The following is a 22,857-nucleotide window of genomic DNA, read 5'->3' as shown; positions in this document are numbered from 1 at the left end:
TAAATGTGGAGAGCAAACTGAAGGTTGCTGGGGGGGGGGTAGTGGGAGGGGGGATGGGCTGAATGGGTGGGGGGGCATTGAGGAATCTACTCCTAAAGTCATTGCTTCACTGAGTGCTGACTAATTTGGATGTAAATTTTAAAAAATAGAAAATAAAGTTACAACAAACAAAAACCTTTGGACACCAAAGTTTGGTTAAGCTTTCCTAATTAGCAATACTCTGTGTATTGTCGCACACTGATGTGCTAGGAAGGCAAAAGGTCCCTGGAGACGAAAGCAACCTTGTGTTTAGGACTTTCCCAGATCTCTTCCTATGTATTTTTCTGTCTGGCTCTGGTTTGTATCTATTTTTATAACAAAATTGTAATCATATGTATAGTGGTTTCCAGAGTTCTGGAAGTTGTGGGGTAGGGGAAGCCCTGAATTTGTAAGCAGCTGGACAGGAGTAAAGGTGGCCAGGAGATCCCCCAACTTGCGGCTGCTGTTAAAATAAGGATAGTCTTGGGGCGGGGGGTGTCTGTGCTTTGTGAAGTTTGGCTTAACTCTGGGGAGCTAGAAGTCACTGACAATAAGTATACAATGTGATCTAATGGACAATATACTTAGAATAAATAGGCCAGACAACATGGACTATTTCTCATAATGATCCTCAAAACAAGCTCACTCCAAAGCACATTCCAAAGCACATTCCAAACTCACTGAAGTGCAGAGGGACTGGGGCAGAGTTGTGATGCAATATAGATACCTGCTTCCTCCTGATTGGAGGTTGAAAGTTTAAGTCTATTTAGAAAACTATTGAACTCAAACAATTTCCCCTGAATGTGGTTTTTATAAATATTGGCTGGTAATAATCTTGACTTTGTCTTTCCAGTAAAGCACCTGGAATGTTAACTTTCCTCAACTCTTGCTTGGATGCAGAGCCACAGACCTTAGAAGGTAATCAGGAGATATTTCAGTTGATACCCTCGTAGAAACTGCAGAGTCCTAAACACGGATTGGAGCTTGCATGACAAGTCATTTAATTCTTTGTCGAAATGACTCGAGAACAGCCACACACTAGGTAAAAATTTCTCTAAAACAATCATTTTTAATCCCCACTCCCACCATCCCAACACTAGCTACTGGCCTCTAAAGTTGTATTCTGTTTATCATGGTCACAGAATTTTTAGCATGGATGAAATTTTAAATAAGGTGTTACCAGTTGCCTTGTCCCGAATGGGTGGGTGGGTGGAGGGTTGTCAGAAAATTACCCAAATAACACCTGGAAATGAGTGACGTAATTTGCTAGCATATCCTCCAAAGACAAACTTCTGGCAAAATGTATACCAAGATAACTAAATACAGGAATTTATTGATGTGCTTATCACTAATAACTTGGTTAAAAAATCAAGATTGGGCACCAAACAAGAATAGATTTTAGAATTTATTTATGACAACTAGTTAGTTGGGTCAGTTGTCTCTTCAAGCTATACCTCATTCAGTAAACAAATACATGTGTGTGTCTCTTTGAACTCTGTGAAAGAAAAGCATCTACTTTAACTAAAAGTGCCACTTAATCACTAAGATATTAATTCAAATAAAGCAGATGGAAAAGGAGGAGTTCTCCTCTGCTATTGTGCTTAATATTAAGAAAGCCACAATGAGAAAATGCTGGAAAATCAAAAAAAGAAAAGAAAAAGAAATCATTCCTCACTTAGAATCCAAAACTTTATATACTTGCACCTGGAATTGTACACTTTATATATATTTTTAAGTTGATTTGTTTATTTTGATAGAAAAGAGAGCATGCACATGAGGCGTAAGGGCAAAGAGAGAGGGAGACAGAAAGAATCCGAAGCAGGCTCTGCACTGTCAGTGTGGGTCTCGAACTCACAAACTGTGAGATTATGACCTGAGCTGAAATCAAGAGTCAGACACTTAACCAACTGGGCCACCCAGGCGCCCTAGAATTGTATACTTTAGAAGAGTGAATTGTATTTATGTGAATTATATCTCAATAAAGCTGTTATTATTTTTTTAAAGGAAAAGAAAAAAACCCTGAAGTCACAAGGCAACCAGACAAACTGAATTCCAAAAGGTGATAAACCTGTCTGAGGAGAGGCAGGGGCACACATTATTTCCCCTTTGGCAGAACACAGGAGGAAAAGACAAGTAGAAGAAAACAGCTGAAATTTTATAGAATTTTTAAAGGCTAAGTCCCTGGGAACCCTAGACATAAAAGGGTCCAGCTCTTTTCCACGGGTTTCCTCCAAGTTCTCAGGAGAAAGACTGGGAGAAGGGGGGAAGAAATATGAACAACAGCCCATCGGTGGAGAGCAGGCACAAAACCCCACTTGCTTCCTGGGGACATTCTTTAGCATTCAAAGCAAAAGCCAGAAGCTGCCAGGGGAAGGACCCAAAGCCTGCATTGCTCCAGAGCAGAGGCTTGCCACTACCATGGGAGAGGGCAGGAATGCTGAGAAATAAAATCTTGTATCTGAGTTCTTTCTGAGTGTGCAATAGTGCTTTGTGGTATATGAGCTGGATATGAAAACAGGACCAGGAGATCCTACCTGGCAGTGTGTCAAGCAAGTACGACAAAGCATTTTTCTTAGAAAATTCAAGAAAGTTATAAGCATGTGTTAAAAGATTTAAATATTAAAAAAATAAATATTTAAGATATTTGAAATTTATGGAGATGAAGCTTATCTTCCTAAAAGATGGCGTACGTCCAGCTGCAGCCCGATGGGATGATAGGGAAAGAAGGCTGACAAGGAGACCTGCAGCACTGCCCCTTAGGGTCATTCTGTTCCCTAAGATGCCTGGGGACCAGCAAAGGTCCAGAGTGCATTTATTTTTTTTACTCATATGACGAGATTACAAAAGATCATACAGTCAAGGAAAGAGATGATAACATGAGAATTTAGAGATCTTAGAGGAGTTAAAACCCCGAAAATAATCAATCCTGGAACAGTTTAGAATTTAGATTTTCTTAAGTTTCAGCCATCAGTACAAGTTCAGGGCAAAAAATGAAACAGTAGACAGTCAACAAAATGGGGGTTTAAAGAAAAGCATTAAATATTAAAAACTGCATCAGTCAGATGCAGAAAAAGGTCTGTACTGTTGATATAAATGAGTCACAAAGTACTTGCTTTCTTTTGAAGTGACTTGGTTACAATACCAGAACCCAGACTGCACACCAAATGGCAAAACCCCTAATACATATGGAACAATGATGAGCCTTTCTTTTTAAGAGTGTGAACATTTGCAGCTTCTAAGTACAGCACTGGAGATTCTGGGCTGGCATTCCTTTGAGAAACTGACATCAAGACCTGGAGAATGGCACCTCAGCTATCTTTGGTGATCAAAAAAAAAAAAAAAAAAAGAAAGAAGGAAAGAAAGAAAGAGACCACGGAAGTTTGTGTTATCTACTTCCTGTTCTCCAATGCCTTCTACCACCAAGAAGTAAATGAACTGAAATTAACATATAGAAGGTTGGTTGGTTGGTTATTTATTTATTCATTTATTTATTTATTTATTTTTGGTGAAAACAGGTGACTTGGACACTCCAGTTGGCTAAAACAAATGCCATTTACTCAGCAAAACATTTCCCAAATGTTAACTAAAGGTTTGATTTTATACTGGGCACTGCAACCTATGACTTCTTTTTGGTTATAATCTGGAATTCACAATCGTTTTAAATTTTTCCTACTCACTGAGAAAAGAGTTTTCAGTAAATTAATCTGTCAATATTAAGTTTTGAGTGTCTACACCGTAGCTGATAGCTAAAGCTAATCCTCTGCCGACACCAATTTTTCCCAAATCACTTCGGTCATGTGAATTCCAAAAGCATTTCCAAAGCATTCATTCGCCTGCAGTGCCATTCTAGAGGCTCACCTCAGGTATCAGCTTCTCCAAAAACTCTTCCCTTCCTCTTCAGGAAAACCATGAGATTTCGGAGAACAGTATCGCAAGCAGAGCAAATAGCAAGTGCAAGTGCAAACAACATGAAATGCTGGACAGAGCTTGGTGTGTCTAAGGGACAGGGATGGAGACGTGGCCACTGTGGCTGGAAGCAGTGATCCAAGTGGGTGAGAGAAACAGGCACTAGACCCTTTGGGATCTTGGTAAGGAGTCTTGACTTTTACTCCAAATAAATTTGAAAGTATTGGAAAATTTCAATTATTAGAGTTACATGAGTTGAATGAGTGAACAGCATATGAACTACTGAAACAGTCTTCCAAATGTTTCAGACTCAGGAAGGATAAAAACTAACATCACCTTCTCTTGTTCTTTCTGCCTTTTCTCATATCTTCTGACAATAAGCAGGGTATTTTCATTTTGATCTCACTCAGTTTTGGTAAACGCTTATTTTTTCTATCACATCCTTTATCTAATATAAAAATTCAGTATAAGGAAATTAAAGTACAAAAATCTCAGTAAACTTCCACTAATTTAAGGATTCGAGAACAAGTTTGATTAACAAAGTAAAATGGAAATGAATACATTTTGTGTAAAGATACTGATGTATAGTTTCAACTATGTTCAGAACAGAATCTGCCTGCAAGTTCCTTAAATATGTTAAAAGCCCTCTGAGTAGGGGTCAAGTAAAAAGCTACTCATTCTCCCCAAAGAATTCCTTTTTAAGTGTCAAAAAAATGCCAGGTAGCTCCAGGAAAGACTAACCTGTCTGCCAGAATCTGATGACTTCAGCACTTCAGCATTCTGAATTTATGTTAGCAATATACACATACAGGATACTTACTATACTTTAACAAAAACACACCTCTGCACATAGAGGCAGGAGTAGCTGTATGAAAGCAAGGACTCTCAATGACACAATACCATTTCTTAAAACAGAACAATAAAATCCACCGTTCTCAGCATTTTATGAGAGCTGAAAGAAAGTTCCCTCTGACAATAATATCAAGGATCTTAATAAATAAATGAGAAAAGATATGTCAAAGACTAAAGCAAGACAGTAAAACATAAAAGCCAGAGAGAAATTTCTTAACTGGTTTATGATATATACTCCCACAAATCCACGAGGTTCGATGTGACTAATATTCCACCTTTTTGAAAGACATCAGCACCTCCTACCCCTTCTGAAACTGCAATGATAACAGCAACAACCATCTGCTTGCTACATAGGATAGAAAGACAGCATTTTTATTCTACTTAGAGTCGTACTGAAGTGTCTTCTGAAAAGAAAGTAAGAGACAGGAGAGATAGAACATCTAGAAGAATTAGCTACTAGAGAAAAAAATTACATAAAGGTAACCGTTACACGGAACAGACCATTACTCTGAAAAACAGAAAAGCAGAAGTACAGAAGAAAAAAAATTGCAAGAGTTAAACACATGAGAATTAGAAAAGCCTCATTTCTATTTGTACTAAAGATATGAGGGAATCTAGCCTAGGCAAAAAGAGGAAGAATTAAAAAGTGGAAAGGTGGCTATAGAAGACTGCAAAATGCCCACCTCTGACACTAAAAGAGGAGAGAGCTATGGCACGGATCAGCACAATCATAATACTTCCGTCAAAGGAAGTATTTTCTTGGATAAACTCAAGGTCAGGGATACCCCTATGTTTCTCTAAAGATAGGGGAAACTCTGAAAACACACCATCTTCAAGTTTTAAAAGAAAATGTAACAAGCTTAGGCCCAAAGGAGTAAGAAATCTACCACTGATTTAAGATAATAAAGAAATTGGATTTTCTTAAAAAAATCTTAGCAATAGAAACAAAACACTATTATTTATTTACATATGTATTTATATACCATTCTTCCAATTTTATTCGTTGTAACAAATGTCAGTTTAGAAAATGTCACTTCTGCTTCCAGAAGTAGGATCACATTGGATAAAGGATCCTGGTACAAGTGGAAAAAGAATGGCGCGTGGGGGTGGGGGTGGGAAATAGTAACTAAGTCTGACTTGCTTCTCTTCCTTTTTCAGTCAGTAGATAACTGTGGCCTTGAACATTTCTCCCAGCATCTTTGGCCCTGTATTTTCTATCTAAACAAAAACAATGATATCATCTTACTGGTCTCACAGAGCCAATGTGTATAAAAAGTGCCATGTAAATTTCAAGTTCTGTTGAAGGAGTTCAAAGTGGTAAACTTGAGAATTCAGTGTAGTATAGTTTCAGGCTGAGTTTTCATGTTTCCTGAACGGAAACATTAACTAATCTGAAGGTTAAAATCACTCAATGGTCATTTTTGCTAACTTGATCTATGTTGATTGTTAAGAATGTTACAATTCAAAGGGAGATATCACATTATATTTGGGAAACTTATTCTAGATGCAATTAGAGGGCTTGTCCTTTCAAGGGTAGGAATTATGGAAGAAAGGTTTAAATGCAAAATGACTTTTTACTTTGAAGACACTATAGAAAGTAATTTAATACTTTACTAAAAATCTCTAAAATCTATAAAGAAAAATGGCACGAGTAAAAAAAATCTTAGGCGGAGACATAGAATTTCATTTTGTTGTTTTATTGTGGGGGGAAAGTGGAATATATGAAGTAGCATTAAAAACTTTTTTTTTTAAATTTTTTTGTAATTGTCATAAAACATTTATGGTTGTCATGAATTACTGCTTAAGTTGACATTTATAATAGTGATGAAAAAAAAGAAACTTCCATGCAGTTAAATGGATATTTCCTCTTATCCTAATTTAATTAAAAGTTACATCTTACTACTGAGACCTATGAATGCCACATCTCCCATAGCCAAATTGAAAAACTAGTGCTTTTTAATGCTAAAGTGTAACCCAGTGATTAAAGATGTCTGCCTTGATACTTTATATCCCTTTTAAAAATCAGGGACATCTGACTCTATGGTTTTATAGAAATATCTCACCAACACTTAAAGATTAAAATTAAGTTAACTCTTTATTTAAAAGTTTTTTTTTTTAATGTTTATTTATTTTTGAGAGAGAAAATGAGTGTGAGCAGGGGAGGGGCAGAGAGAAAGGGAGACACAGAATCTGAAGCAGGTTCCAGGCTCTGCACTGTTAGCACAGAGCCAGATGCAGGTCTCGAACTCGTGAACCATGAGATCATGACCTGAGCTGAAGTCGGATGCTTAACCAACTGAGTCAGTCACCCAGGTGCCCCTTAAGTTAAACCTTTATGAATAAGGCTGAGAAGATACAAAGTAAACATGACAGTCCCAACTCTTAAGAAGCATCTATTCCAGTAAGGAAGATAGATTTTTAAACTAGCTATAATTGAAAAGCCAAATAAAATAGTGCATTAAAAGAGCTCAACCGAGATTATTAATTCTGACAGGTGGCATCCGGGAAGCTTTTGTGGCAAATGTGGCATTTAAGCAGTATCTTGAGGGGTATGTTATTTATACAGGTGGACAGGTGGGGCTGGTATTACTGGGTGATGAAGCAGAGTCCTGAAAGTATCTAATACACTTAAGTAAATGTGAGACATGCAGTTTTTCACTAGAGGGCAGGGAATGTGGCCTATTTCACCCACTGCTATAGCAACAACATCCAGAACACTGTCTGCTGCAAGATAAATATTTATTCAATAAATTAATGAACTGACATTGGGTAACTGAAAGGTAAAAGACACTGACATACAGACTTAATCCAGAAAATCTTAAGAATATATAGATAATAGGGGTGCCTGGGTGGCTCAGTCGGTTAAGCGTCCGACTTCAGCTCAGGTCACAATCTTGCGGTCCGCGAGTTCGAGCCCCGCGTCGGGCTCTGGGCTGATGGCTCAGAGCCTGGAGCCAGCTTCCGATTCTGTGTCTCCCTCTCTCTTGGCCCCTCCCCCGTTCATGCTGTGTCTCTGTCTCAAAAATAAATAAACGTTAAAAAAAAGAATATATAGATAATAAAGACCATTGCAGGTTTTAGCAGAAGAGAATAAAATGATCTGCTATATATTTTACTATTAAAGTTCTGGAGGTAATGCCAGTTGATTGGAGAGGTAAGTCCATTGGGAAGGCGAGATAAAAGGCACGAGGATTACAAAGAAGGGTACGGATATGGGACTCAGAGGTGGAACTGACAGGAATTAAAGATGTTCCTAGAAATTTCCCAATTGAGTGATTAGGAGAATGGTGGTATCATTACATAAGAAAACAGGCAAATCACACACTTCAGTAGAGAAAGAAATAAGTTCAGTTTTAGGCACATTCAACTTAAGGTGTTATTGGAAATCTGTATGGAGAAGTTTAACATAAGGGCAGTTAGAACTGGGGTTCAGAGGTGAGCCAGGATGAAAGCTATAAACGAACTCAATCAAAAGGTATTTATTCTAACTGCCTACTCTACACCAGCACCAGTATTTGAGCTGTTAGTGTAGCGGTAGTAGTTATGAGAGTATACAACCTGGATGAGAGGCAAGACCTTGAGAAACTTACATACACCCACTGAAGAGAAAAGAGCATAGAGAGTCACTGGAGGACATTAAGGTAAAATGGTGAGATCAAGGGAACACTTTTAAAGAAGAAACTTAAGAAATGAATGTATACAACCTATTAAACTCTCAAGAATCTTTCCTAATTCTGTAGTTCCCTTCTGAATACAAATAAAAAAATTCAAAGAAGTGATAAATAGGAATTAAGCCTTTCAAAATGAAAAATAGGAACACATGAAACTCACAAATGTCTCAAGGAACCAGTGGTCTAGAAGAAAATGAAAAAAGAAATATCGCTCTAGCCTTAAATCTGCTATGGTAACATGAAGTGAATCATTTAGACTATATGTCTCTAGCTACTCACACAGAAATAAGAATTAAAAAAAAATGGAGTTTGGGGAAAAACACCAATATGAACTTAGCAATATATTGAGTACTACTGAAGGATACTTAAATATAAGACATAACTCCTGCCCTCAAAGAAGTTACAAAGTCAATATGAACTCAAATCATGTGAGTATGAACTCAAATCCTATGAACTCAATAAAGAGTTCCAAATGAAAGAGTAAATATCAAAGAATAATCCACATACAAGTTACCATTAATGCAAATCAGGACAGCAAATGCCACACTAGTACTCTAGTTTGAGGGTCCTCCTCATGGACTGGAGTTGAGATGCTACTGATCCTGAGCTGAGTTCACTTAAACACAGCTTAGATTATATACCCATTACCATAAAGCAGCTTGACTAGTTTAAAGTATATTTTCCAGAAGTTAGATTGAAAGTCTGATGAATGAAGAGAAAGTTTGGTAAAATACAATCAATAGCAAATAAGGAAAGACTAAATAAGGAAAAACTGTCAAGCTGTGGCAGAGTCGTTGACTTAACCCTCTGGGTGTATAATTCTATTAGGAGGAGTTCTTGGAGAAGAACAAGGGCATAAACCTCTTCAAGAGTTCCAATACTTGATAACAAAGCACCTTTCAGGAATGGTACACCAACGCATATTCTTAAAATTGGTTGAAAAAGTTCTTGTCCTTGGGGCGCCTGGGTGGCTCAGTCAGTTAAGCATCCGACTTCAGCTTAGGCCATGATCTCTTGGTTTGTGAGTTCGAGCCCTGCATAGGGCTCTGTGCTGACTGCTCACGGCCAAGAGCCTGCTTCAGATTGTCTCCCTCTCTCACTCTGCCCCTCCCCCGCTCCTGCTCTGTCTCTCTCTCTCTCTCTCTCTCAAGAATAAACATTAAAAAAAAAAATGAAAAAAAAAGTTCTTGTTCTTGATGGAATAAAGATGTATTATTGCCTTTAATGAAAGCTGTTCCATTTGATCAGTTGGACTTCATCTGGAAATGCCTATTACTGATGTGTAGAGCTCATACATAAAGAGAGATATTTTGTCATCAATGCAAACTCCTAAAGGAAGGTCATCTACACCAACCTCATGTTTCCACACTATAGAGCGTAAAGTTGTGATGAAATGACTGACTGCAAATTTAGCCTGTCTTCCTGCTTTCTGGCAAATCTTTTCTTTTTGATCCTTTGGCCATGATTCCCAGTGACAGCCAATTGGAAATCTCTGCTTTCCCTAAACTCCATTGTTAGCCTCAATCCTTTCCCTACCCTGACCTGTCAGACCATGAGCATCCACGATGGAGTAATTCACAGAGTCCAGAATAACAGTAAGACATATGGGAAGTTGAGTAAATTACTACTAGACTGTCATGGCACCCCTTACAAAGACATGTATCGGGCACACTTGGCTTAACGTCCCAGCTCCGCTTCTTGTTCACTATGTCGTCCTGGGCAAATTAGTCTTTCTATGCCACAGTTTCCTCATCAACAGAACAGCATTTAATAGCTACTTCACAGGGTTATTATAAAGGACCTAAGGCAAGGCATGGCATATGGCTGGCGCTCAGTAATGGTTAACTTCTTTCCATATCTCCCAGTTGGTCTGCTCTTTGCCAGGATTTATCAGCTTTAAGTGGATTTTTACAGAGCTCCACTTCATTTTCAGAGACAGTGAGGAGACATCGATGGGTCTTTTCTATCACAAAGTAAATGTTCCTGGCACTGAAGGATTTCTACAATTTAATTACATCACATCTCTTTAAATCCATCCCATACTCCTCCTCCAAAAATCTTTCTACCATTGCCAGATTAGATTTAATCAATTTTCCTGACATCTTGAATATTTAGATCCATAAGCACTTTTCTTCCCATTTCCACAACTCACTAATTATCCAAATCCATTTCATTGTTAAGACACAGTATTATTAGTGTTATTTGTCTACAACATTTATTGAGCACTTTCTATGTGGCAGATACTGTTTGTTCTAAGTGTATTACATGCATTATCTCAATCTTCACAGCCCAATAAGATATTCTATCATCTCCAGTACTGAGATAAGAACACATATTTGCTTTTCTCCCTAGACTGTATGCTTTTTTATGTCATGAACTTGCCTTGCACTTAAAAAAATTTTTTTTTTAATGTTTACTTATTTTTGAGAGAGAGAGAGACAGAGCATGAATGGGGGAGGGTCAGAGAGAGAGAGGGAGACGCAGAATCCAAAGTAGGCTCCAGGCTCTGAGCTGTCAGTTATCAGCACAGAGCCTGATGCGGGGCTCAAACCCACGGACCGTGAGATCATGACTTGAGCCAAAGTCAGAAACTCAACCAACTGAGCCACCCAGGTGCCCCTCATTTTTTTCTTTGTATGATCATGTAGGTAAGGAGGAATTCAACAAATATATTCATATGTATGAACTGACTGCAATTTCACATTTTGCTTAAGCTGCTATAACACTTTTATCAAATCTATCACTTTGTCAGTCTATAAAGTTGGTAAAAAGGTGTGCTGTTGTAATTTATAGATTACATTATATATTATTACATTACATTAAATTATATTAATTTATATATATTACATTATATATAAATTATATATATTTTATATTTACTTATATATTTCTATTTATTTATATTTATATTATATATAAATTATATTAATTTATATATATTACATTACATTAAATTATATTAATTTATATATATAAGAAACATATATTCAGTCTTTGTCCTTGCACATAGCTCCTAAAATCCGAAGTGTTGAGACCTATAAAAAGTGTTTTTTGATATGTTAATGAGGTGACTTTTGGAAAGCACTAACCTAAGGATGAGGAATGGTGGTCAGTGGAGCCAACCATGTGATTACGGGATTGGAATTTTGGAGGGGAGACGGGATGGAGACTGAATTCAATCACCAATGGCCAATGAATTAATCAGACATATCTTAAGTAACAAAGCCTCCATAAAAAACCCAAAGGGACAAGGTTTGGAGAGCTTCCATGTTGATGAACCAGAACGCATCCATGTGCTGTCTTGCCAGGCCTCAAACTCTACAGGGATAGAAGCTCCTTTGCTTGGGACTTCATCCCATGTAGCTTTTCAGCTGGCTACTGATTCATATTCTTTGACATCCTTTGAAATAAACAGGAAATCTAGTGAGTAAACTGATTTCCTAGAGTGAGCTCCTCTAGCAAATTAATCAACTCAAGGCAGCAGTGGTGGGCGGGGGGGAGGGTCATGGAAACCTCTGATTTATATAGTCAGTGGGTCAGAAGCACAGGTAACAACCTGGACTTATGACTGACATCTGAAGTGGAGGGCAGATTTGTGGGACTGAGCCCTTAACCTGTGGAATCCGATACTATCTCTCAGGAGATTGTGTCAGAATTGAGTTGAATTGTAGGACACTCAGCTGGTGTTGGAGAATTGATTAGTGATTTGGGGAAAAAAAAAACAAAAACAAACACATGTTGAAATTAGTGTCAGAATCTTAAAAGGTCACCTAAATTTTATAGATATAGTATTTCTAGGGACTGTATCTATCTGTAGACATACAGTAAAGATTCTGTGTATGTGGTAATAGTGATGGGTGAAGCAGTAGGGTTTGATACAAAGAAATCTTTGGGGGGGGGCACCAGGATTATGTCAGTTAGATCAATCTTCATTAAGGTCACTGTGAGCAACAGTGAAAAAATGCAAAGCAATAAAAAATTATGAATAAGCACAAGCAAACAAAATCCATAAAATACGACGGTAAATTCATCCTTGTTTTGTAGATTTCTTAAGACATCACAATAGGGAAAGAAGAAAAACTTAGGGAGTCCTGTTTCTTTACTGGTTTGGTGCTATAGTAAAAGCCTAATTTTTCTTACATATAAATCAATATCTAACAATATCATCTCTCCTTATGTGAGAAATAATCATTTGGGATGTTTACAGAATATAATGTGCTTCAGGAGACTTTCCTTTTTTTTTTTTTTTTTTAATGTTTATTTATTATTGAGAGATGGAGAGAGAGACAGAGCATGAGCAGGGGAGGGGCAGAGACAGGAAGAGACACAGAATCTGAAGCAGGCTCCAGGCTCTGAGCTGTCAGCACAGAGCCCAAGGCGGGGCTCTAACTCACAAACTCAGATCATGACCTGAGCTGAAGCCAGAAGCTTAACCAACTGAGCCACCCAGGCGCCCCATTCAGGAGACTTTCTTAAATCCTACCGACTGAGCCACCCAGGCACCCCAAGACTTTCTTAAATCCTAGGACTATGGTAGATAGGATTTATTTTATTCTTAGATGTCCTGAGAATTTAGTAGGAACACTGAAATCACAGTTCTGTTTCATAACGTTATCTAGCCCAATCCAAAGACACTGGAACACTTAACAGGTAACTACTAAATGAAGAGCAAGTCACTTTCAAGTAACAGTTGAGACTAAATCACAAATAATGGAAAACTGCATATTTTTAAGCAAAATTATTAAAAAAAATGAGCCAATTTCTGTTCAACTTACGAACATAAAATTTTTCACACTTATATATAGTTACCTTTTTTACAGACCAAAAATGCTGAGATATTCAAATAAGCTTGCTTATGATTAAGGCTGAAAATGAGAAAGGCTACTGTGATCAAACCATATGCTTAATTCATAAGGAGAATAAAAGAAGTGCCAGTGTATAGCACATTCCAGTGAGGAGGAGAAAAAAAGTTAATTAATTCAACTCAATTTTAGCTGAGGGCATTTTTCCACAACTGCTGAACCCTAGCATGTGCCAGGCAGCTAAAATTACACTAAAATGTGTAAGCCCTGTTGTTATTTTAGAGATAATCCAGGAAGCAAAACAAAGCCAAAAATTCTCACTGCATTTTTAACATGAAATACTTTAATTTCCAATCAAGTGGATACTTTTCTCGTTTTAAGGTCTTTTTGTATTGTTTCTTTTGTGCATGAAAGTTTACAGGTCAAAAAGTGAAAACAAACAAACAAAAAATAACAAAAGTGATTTTGCATGTATTTCCAACACACTGTTCACTCTCTAAAATAATTCTTACCAGTCTTTGTTTCTGAAGTTCCTCTCTAAGTACTCTATCTTCTGGCAAAACATCACATAACAAAAAGTAATTGTCTTGTTCTTCTGTTGAGAGATTAGGAAAATAAATGAGAAATGATATTTATCATCTTTTCCCAGGAAGATTTATTCTTTTAAAAAACATATATATATATATATATATATATATATATATATATATATATATGTCTATTAGGATCTTTCTTCTGGTACACAGCTCTGCTTTAGCTTTATTGAAGTCAGGCAACATAAACAGAACAATTTAATTTTAGCTATCGTGAAAGTGAGAATTCTAATATAAGAAAGTAAGATTATCCTTTGAATTTTTGCATTGTAGGGAAAAGACAGTAGCTAAGATGTATACTTACCAAGTGGAGCTGTGGAATTGATTCTTATCACACTACAAAAATCTGTCACGGGCTGTTCAGTGAACCTTTTCCTCCAATATAAAATGTACCTTAGAATAATCAAAAAGAAAGGATGGTAAGAAGACTCAATATACTACTTACTTTAGAATGATAGGGTTTGATAAGAACATTTAATTATCCCAAAACAATAAAATTGTTGACTGATAATTGCTAGAAAATTTGTAAATGGAAAGGCAGCAGAGCATTGTAGAAATATGAAATAAATATTCAATGAAATGAAATTACTCTGTAAAGGAATGGAAATGATTAAACTTTACTATTCCCAAATTCAATAAACAGATATATGGGAACATTAAAAATGATTTATTTTTACGTGATAAAGAAGTTTTTCTGAAATTGCATCTATGTTTATATGAATTTTAAATGTAACAATGCTTAGACAGGCTTTATCACACATTTTCCAATACAATGAAAGCTGGGTGGTCATCTTATACACAAAAAGTGTGGGTTCAGCTTATCATGTCGGGTCACCAATTGTGGGTTCAGCTTTTGGTTTGTCCAGCAAGGGTGAGAATGGCAGAAAGGACGGATTACTCAAGACTCCGCAAGAGAGCTGAGAGGGAGGCCAAGGGAAGTCTCCCTGAGTTGCTCTCAGGCTCCCATATTTATTAGGCATAGATTATAGGGAAAACATTGTGCAATATGTCAGTGGCTACGTGCCAGTAAGAAAGTATAGAAAGCATGCAAAAAAACAAGGCATTCCCAAGACTACAAAAGAGCAGATGCCGAAAGCAGGGTGGAGAACAAGATAAGATATTCCATAGATAACTTGATCTAAGGAATTCATGAGCACAAGCAGGACCCAACCCCTATATAGATATTAACCAGATATTGGTCTGCATTAACTAGATACTGGTCCCCTGTTTTCAGCAGGGTGAGAAAGCAGTGTAATGTGTTCCCTATAATCTCCTTAACCAGGACATAGCTATTTGGTTTCCCACAAAAAAGAACTGAAAGCAAAATAATAAGGCAATGAGAAGTCAGTCTAAATTCTGACTTCTTATATATATTATATAAGTTATATATAAATTCAACATATATATAACAAGACAGAGAAATTTCATTTGTGCCCACTGTCTGAAATGAGGCAGATCATTGGAAAAATAACCAAGCTTATAATTCCTGTATCTACTGAGCAGAATTAGAAGAAGCACATTGGCTAAATTTAAAAGCAAAGTATAATACCCAAACCTGCATTATCTGATGAAAGGAGGAGTAAGATGACAGGATTCAACAAGCTGTTCATCTTCCCATTTATCTAACAAGATTTCTACTGGCAACTGCAATCTCATTATCAAATGGTACCAAGAAGAGAATGTGGTCTCCTTCATGTGGAGAAAGGCAATGGAAAGGTTGACATTTCATTTTTAAAATGTTTATTTTGAGAGAGAGTGCATATTCACGCATGAGCGTGGGGAGGGGCTGAGAGAGAAGGAGAGAGAATCCCAAGCAGGCTCTGCACTGTCAGTGTGGAGACTGATGGCAGGGCTTGAACTCTTGAACCATGAGATCATGACCTGAGCCAAAGTTGGAAGCTTAACTGACTGAGCCACCCAGGCACCCCTTAAATAGCTTGTTATAGCAACTAGCAACGTTTTGCACATAGTAGTAGGTTAACAAGAATTTTTTTTTTTTTTTACTGTTTATGCATTTTTGAGAGAAAGAGAGAGAGAGAGAGAGAGAGAGAGAGAGAGATAAAGCATGAACAGGAAGTGGGGCAGAGAGAGAGGGAAACAGAATCTGAAGCAGGCTCCTGGCTCTGAGCTGTCAGCACAGAGTCCAATGCAGGGCTTGTACTCGTGAGATCATGACCTGAGCTGAAGTCAGATGCTTAACTGACTGAGCCACCCAGGTGCCCCAAAAAATGTTTTTAAGAGGTAGAAGAGCATTTAAAAATTCCTGTAAGGTTCTCTAAGTAGACTTCAACTCTCCATATTTTGTCTCTTTTTTATTCTTACTTCCCCTTTTCTTAACATTATTGTCCCGACCCCATAGTCCTCTACAGAAAGGGCATTCATGTACTGGAAAAAAAAATTGGTGCCGGGAGAGAGGTCTGAGAGAGAGAACTGTGACACATATAAATATAAACAGATGACAACACTGAGTATGGAATATATAAGGAAAAGAAGTAAAAGACTAATGTATGAAAATAAAACCACGTTTTCAGTTTTTTCTTCTCATGTACAACCATACTGAGGACCTGGTTGGTTAAGTAAGCAAGGAGAGAACTCTTTCCTTATAGAATAGTGCTAGACCTTATCTTAAGAGATCTGAAAATGACCTATCTGAGGCTCCAACTCAGCCTCAAGCCATAAATACTGACCCTATGTGTAGCGTGTTGGCTTCCATATTAGAAGTGTCAGATGCAGAAGGCAAGTGCGTATCAGATCCATCAACACATACAAAAAGAAGAAAAGTATCTACAAAAGGCTGAAACATTATTCTTTGGTCACTTGGGGCAGCTACAGCACTTACACAGCTACTCTTATTCTCATTTTCTCCCATTCCCCAGCGGTTGCTTAACCACTCCTTGCCCCTTCCCCTGGACAAGGGGAGAGACAAAAAGGGAGAAATAAAAGGCAAGAGACTTAAGAAAATAAAAATGGCATTCATAGCCATTTTTCTCATTCTCCCCTCAGCATATTTTCTATTGCAAAGTGGTGCCAGGGATGAAGGAACACAGGAGAACCTCTACTCCTGTCAGGAACAGAAGATGTATTGTTCTTCCAAACTGTACTACACAGCCATCTATTTTCATGAGAAATCAAATCCATACAGTGGAACTGGGTGCGAGGTAACAGAGTTAAAAAAAAAAAAAAAGCCAGGAAAGTCAAGTTTGATGTGAAGTTTCATCATGGCTACTGATACAATACAATACATGGAGAGGTTCTTCATTCCTGATTACATTCCACTGAAGGCTATCTGGGTGATATTGAAAGCTAAGGCATCAGTTAATCCGTCTCTTCTTCATTTTTTCTTATTTGTCTAATTTATTTAAAGCTAAAAACGCAATCACTCAATATTTTTTATTTATCTATCTATTAAATTTTTTAAAAAATGTTTATTTTTGAGAGAGAGAGAGAGAGAGAGAGAGAGAGAGAAAATGCGAGTGGGGGAGGGGCAAAGAGAGGGAGACACAGAATCCAAAGCACGCTCCAGGCTCTGAGCTGTCAGCACACAGCCTGACGTGGAGCTCGAACTCATGAGACATGAAATCATGACCGGGCTGAAGTCGAACACAACCGACTGAGCCACCCAGGCACCACTCAAGTCACTCAATATTTAATTTTTTTTTAATGTTTATTTTTATTTTTGAGAGAGAGACATAGTGTGAACAGGGAAGGGGCAGAGACACAGAGAGAGAGAGACAGACAGACAGACAGAATCTGAAGCAGGCTCCAGGCTCTGAGTTGTCAGTGCAGAGCACGATGTGGAGCTTGACCCATGAACCATGAGATCATGACCTGAGCCGAAGTCAGATGCTTAACCAACTGAGCCACCCAGGTGCCCCTGCAGTCACTCAATATTTAAAGGCAGCCAAGAAATGATATGTGATATGAACCCTTTGTTTGAAAAACAGTAATCAAAGCATCTCGTACTTCAGTGAAAAGCCATAAAAGTAATTATTAGGTCATCAGCAAATACTTCTTTCTTTTAAAGAATTTCAATCATGTTTCACTGAACTATCTCATGAAAAAATCCTAGTAATCTTGCTTGCCCAGCCTCTCACTGTAACTGGTGTGCTTACTGACAGGCATAAAGATTTGAGATATGGTTGTTAATTAAATAGCACTGAATTAGTGGAATTTAATATAGAAAGGGGCAAGAATTAAGGAGTTAGCATTTACCTTCTAGGAAAATTTTATTTACTGAATAAAGCTAGCAAATAGCTCAGTATAAATAACTATGGTAGATGGCTCAAAGGAAAGATCTTTTGTTTTAACATTTATTTATTTTTGAGAGAGAGAGGGAGACACAGAATCCAAAGCAGGCTCCAGGCTCCGAGCTGTCAGCACAGAGTCCGATGTGGGTCTTCAACCCAAGAACCGTGAGACCATGACCTGAGCCAAAGTCAGATGCTTAACTGACTGAGCCATGCAAGGGCCCCACAAAGGAGATTTTTACTTTTGTTTTACTCTGAGAAAGTTTTACTGTTAACTTTTTTCTGATCAAGAAGATGTTAAATATATTTAACATGAAAATTTATAGCTTCTTTCTTGTAAAGCACAAAATAAGTCTATCTCATCTATTATTTATCATCTTTATTACTCATTGTACTCAGAAAAAACAATTCCTGGGAAGTTATATATGTGTATATACATATATACACACATATACATAAATACATATACATATATATGTAAATACACACACGCACACACACCAGTGACTTTTCTGAAGTTCGGAAAAAGTCCTATGTTAAGAAGATTCCAACTTAACTCTTATCACAAATAGTCAATGTTTACATTGTTTTGGAGAGGAATTTTTAGTTTCCCTAAATAGTAGGAGGGTATTATCTAAAGGAGACTGGATATATTAAAAAATATTTAAAAGTAACAGAGTTTATTTACATACATTCTTAGTCAATTTGAACTAACCGCAAGAGTGAAACTTATTAGGAGGATGGCTGACAAGGAAAATTTAGGTTTCCAAATTTAAAGTACATGTTAACCACACACTTTATTTAGAAAGCACTTATATATATCAGCTATGTATTTTTTCTTTTTCTATTTTTTTAAAGTTTATTTATTTTGAGAGAGAGACAAAGAGACGGGGTGGGGGGGGAGGGGCAGAGAGAAAGGGAGACAGAGAATGCCAAGCAGTCTCCATGGTGTCAGCATAGAGCCCAATGTGGGGCATGAACCCACGAACTGTGAGATCATGAACTGAGCCGAGAGCAAAAATTGGACACTTAACTGACGGAGCCACCCAGGCGCACCTGTATCTTTTGCTTTTTAATTAAGGCACCTATTTTATTGCATAACTGCATTTAGAGGGCGACCGATTCCAACATTTAACTATTGACTTCTAAGTCTGAGACCTAGTAAATAATTTGATTTTCCTGTCCACACACTGATGAGATTAATATCAATGATACAAAAGAGAGATTAGTACAAATATAGCTACTTAGCTATCATACATAAGAACAAAGGGAAAATACAAACTCTGATTTAGATATTCCTCACAGATTTTAGGAGAAAGAAAACCTTAATGTTTGTCAATTATCACTGGTAGATCACCATATTTTTCTCCAATTCCTGGGGGAGAATTTGCATTTACATGATAAAGCAGAGATGACATCAAAGAGAAGCTGAGTGATTCAAGATTTAAAGATTATCTCAGGGCACCTGGGTGGCTCAGTTGGTTAAGAGTCCGACTCATGATTTTGGCTCACTAAGCACCCCCACACTGGGTCAGCCCGGAGCTGCTGTCAGCTTGGGATTCTCTCTCTGTCCCTACTCTGCACTCAGGCATGCTCAAGCGCTCTCTCCCTCTCTCTCAAGTAAATAAACACAAAAAGAGAGTATTTCATTTGATAGTCTTGACAATGGTTGCTTGATAAGAATTTGAAAATTTCTAGCCCAAACAGTATCTAAAACAAAATCAACAGATCTGACTACATACAACTAGATATCATATATATAAGGAAGCTCCAAGAATACTCCCAGGACACACACACACACACACACACACACACACACACACACACAAAAGCACAAATATTTTAACTGAAAATAAAGATTAATGAATGAGAATGAGAATGAGAAGAATGAAGTTCTTCCTCTGAAATTGTGTAATAATTAGTTTATTCAACCAGCTGGTGGCATATATCATGCACATAATTCCCCTTTGCTATTCTGTTCTATCTCTGCTTCCCGACCAGGTAACACCAAAATCTACTCAAAAATTGCAATGCTGAGTGGATATAGGGGCCATAATAATGCAGAAGGTACTCGGCAGACATTCTGTATTGGTGCCAGGCAATTGAGAGGAACCTGAAAGGTTAGAGAACAACACCCCTGTGGGCCTTCTGGCTATTCCAACTGGAAAACAAACTTATTCTCAAGGTTTAGAAGTGTTAAGGATTCTAAATTAAATTTTCTCAAAAGTTTTATTTCGCAAATGATAATTAGAGTTTCAGAACAGCATAAATGCCTATTGAAAACTCAAGCTATAGTTGCAGAAAACTAACATTTCAAATATATCTTTTGTAATAAAAATAGAATAAAATTTTTGGCTACCATCTATTGGATATAAAAGATGTCTCAGGTACTAGTTGGTGCTATATGCAGCACCTGTTTTATATAACACTCACCAATCTTATGTGAGTCAGCGTTTTCCCCTTTTACTGATGAGGAAACTGATGCTTAGAGTGGTGAAGTAGTTTGCTGGACATCACATGGTTAGGAAGTCACCTAAGTCTGCGTTCAGCTCTAGGCCTGCTTGGTTTCATAGTCCACTCTCAGTAATATAGGCTGCTGCTTTGCAAGACCCATCATAAGAAAGAAACTGCTTGCTAGGAATGATGTGGTCTGGCAGATATAGAGTTCAGATGCAGAGATGTTACAACATCTGGGTTACTGCAGTGTTTTGTAGAGAAATCAGGGCAGAATATCTAAAAATGGGTCCTGGCCAGCTATACCAAAATGTATGCTTTTAGTAATTGTACAAAACCAGTTAACTACCATGATAGCATGTACACGGAAAACGCTTCCAAATGTCAACTTGGACTTCCAAGTGTCAACTAATAACAGCATGAACAAAACTACTTCACTCCATTTGCTTAAGAAAAGGCATTTCTCTTCTAAGAACCAGGAACTGGAAAAAAAAATATGCTTATATCACTTGTCTGTTGGTATGGATATTCTAAGTCAGGTGCTCATAGATTAGAGTTTAGCTCACTTTGGGTCCTAGCTATATAGGTGAGGTTCCTACATTTCACACATGCCCAATGTTGGCAGTTCCCGAACCACTTATCTCTTTCTGTTCTTCATCCTCCTCATCCTCTTCCCCTCAGTACCTCAGTTGACTGATGTCAAGCCTTTGGTTTATTGAGTGACCTCCCCCTGCCCCTACTTTTTTCCTGGTTTTTGTCAGAAAACCAGAAAAATGCTCATCACAGCACTTAAGCTGAGAGTTCTTTGGACAATATCCTTTTGGCTTCGCAGGCTCCAACCAAGGATCCCTGTTCCCAACAATGCTTGAAAAAGAATATGAATTTTCACATTTGCACAAGAATAATTTTATATATAAGCTTATATATAAGTTATGTCTTTCCTTTATGGAATACTGAATTTAATTCTCTTATGGCCAAAACCAAAACTTACCTTTGGAAATCAGCAACCAACTTGACATCAGCTATGACCATCTTATGTTCAATAATCATGTGCTTCAGAAGTTTGTCTTGTTCATCCATAGGAAAATGTTCTTCACAGAAAATACAAGGCACAGATGGAGAACCTTCTAAAGCGGTGGTGCCACCTGGACTTTCTGGCAGGGAAAGCGGCTCCAGGATACAATCCTTACTGTCTGGGAGAGAGAAAAAGCAAAAGCAAGGAAAAAGAAAAAAAAAAAAGAAAAGAAAAGAAAAGAAAAAAAAGAAAAAGCTGCAATCAGCTCTTTAGAAGGATGATTTCTTACCTCCTGCATTAAAAGGAAAAATCCACAGTGCCACAGTGCCAGAGAGCAAGATATTTTATTATCATTTTAAGTAGATTCTGCAACCTAGAGGCAGGGAATTGTGCAAAGCAGCTCCAACTCCCCATTTGCCGTCTTGAATGGGGGAAACCCATTTGTCAGAGCAGCTGTTCAGGCATTCTTGGACACTGGCCAGCGGCAGCAATTCCGGGGGTACTTGCAAGGGGAAGGCTGCAACATGCTGGGTTAAGGTTCTATGGCCCAATTGTGACCTATGGCTGATAGTCGTCACACTATGGGAAGTAAATGGTGTATTCTGAGGCTCCAGATACCAGGCCAGTCTTTTAAGCTGCTTCCTGTTGCACCTGCAAACTCTTTCCTGTTTGATTATCTGTCACGTGCAAAGAAGACAGCTCTCACATTGGGTTGACACAGCATGTGCTGGGTGGCCCAGGTGGTAATTTTTGATGTTGATTTATGTCTACCATTCGCCTGTTACACAATTATGTATCTTAATTCAAGTTCTTATGAACAAAGAGATGAATGATCATTTACTAGACATACACGGTAAACATTTTTTTCTGTGTATATTATTCATTTCCCTAACATCACCTATGGTATCTTTGAGAGTTGAGCTGTGTAAGATCTATAGCTCTGAACTCATGCCTCAAACCACCGCCAGGTGTGTCAGGAGCCCTCTTCAATGCTCCAGGGGGAAAGACTGGATCGGTCACCTTTAGCTGGCAATTGAGTAGTTAGTAACTGGGCAACTAGCTTAAGACATTTAGCATCTGAGGAAGGGCAGGAAACCTTCAGAAAGAAAGACAGTTATACCACAGAAAAGCCTTTGGAATTAGCTTACTATTAATTTTATTTCTTGTTTTTATCTTACTTTAACTTGTTTCTAACGGCCTTCTTAATTGCATAATTCACTGAATCAGTTAATGTTGCACTGCTGACCATGGCCTGAGAACTGGACAAGCATTCATTCACTCACTTAGCGAAAATCAGCT

At 37.7% G+C, this 22,857-nt stretch overlaps 1 protein-coding gene across 2 annotated transcripts in view; it reads right to left on the bottom strand.

Moving 5' to 3' along the window:
* The window catches only part of ZNF277 (zinc finger protein 277), a 113,426-nt gene that overhangs the window by 24,807 nt on the left and 65,762 nt on the right, over nucleotides 1-22,857 (bottom strand). Inside the window, exons 2-4 of one of the 2 annotated variants that reach the window (XM_049641707.1) lie at nucleotides 21,535-21,736; nucleotides 14,147-14,235; nucleotides 13,762-13,844 (exon numbers count right to left, since the gene is read on the bottom strand). In XM_049641707.1, the coding sequence (XP_049497664.1) occupies nucleotides 13,762-13,844; nucleotides 14,147-14,235; nucleotides 21,535-21,736 (374 nt within the window). The remainder of the gene's footprint in view (nucleotides 1-13,761; nucleotides 13,845-14,146; nucleotides 14,236-21,534; nucleotides 21,737-22,857) is intronic. The other variant, XM_049641708.1, reaches the window with a different exon arrangement.

The sequence above is a fragment of the Panthera uncia genome, chromosome A2 (genome assembly GCF_023721935.1).
Source record: "Panthera uncia isolate 11264 chromosome A2, Puncia_PCG_1.0, whole genome shotgun sequence".
NCBI lineage: Eukaryota > Metazoa > Chordata > Mammalia > Carnivora > Felidae > Panthera > Panthera uncia.
This window is presented reverse-complemented; position numbering and strand designations above follow the sequence as displayed.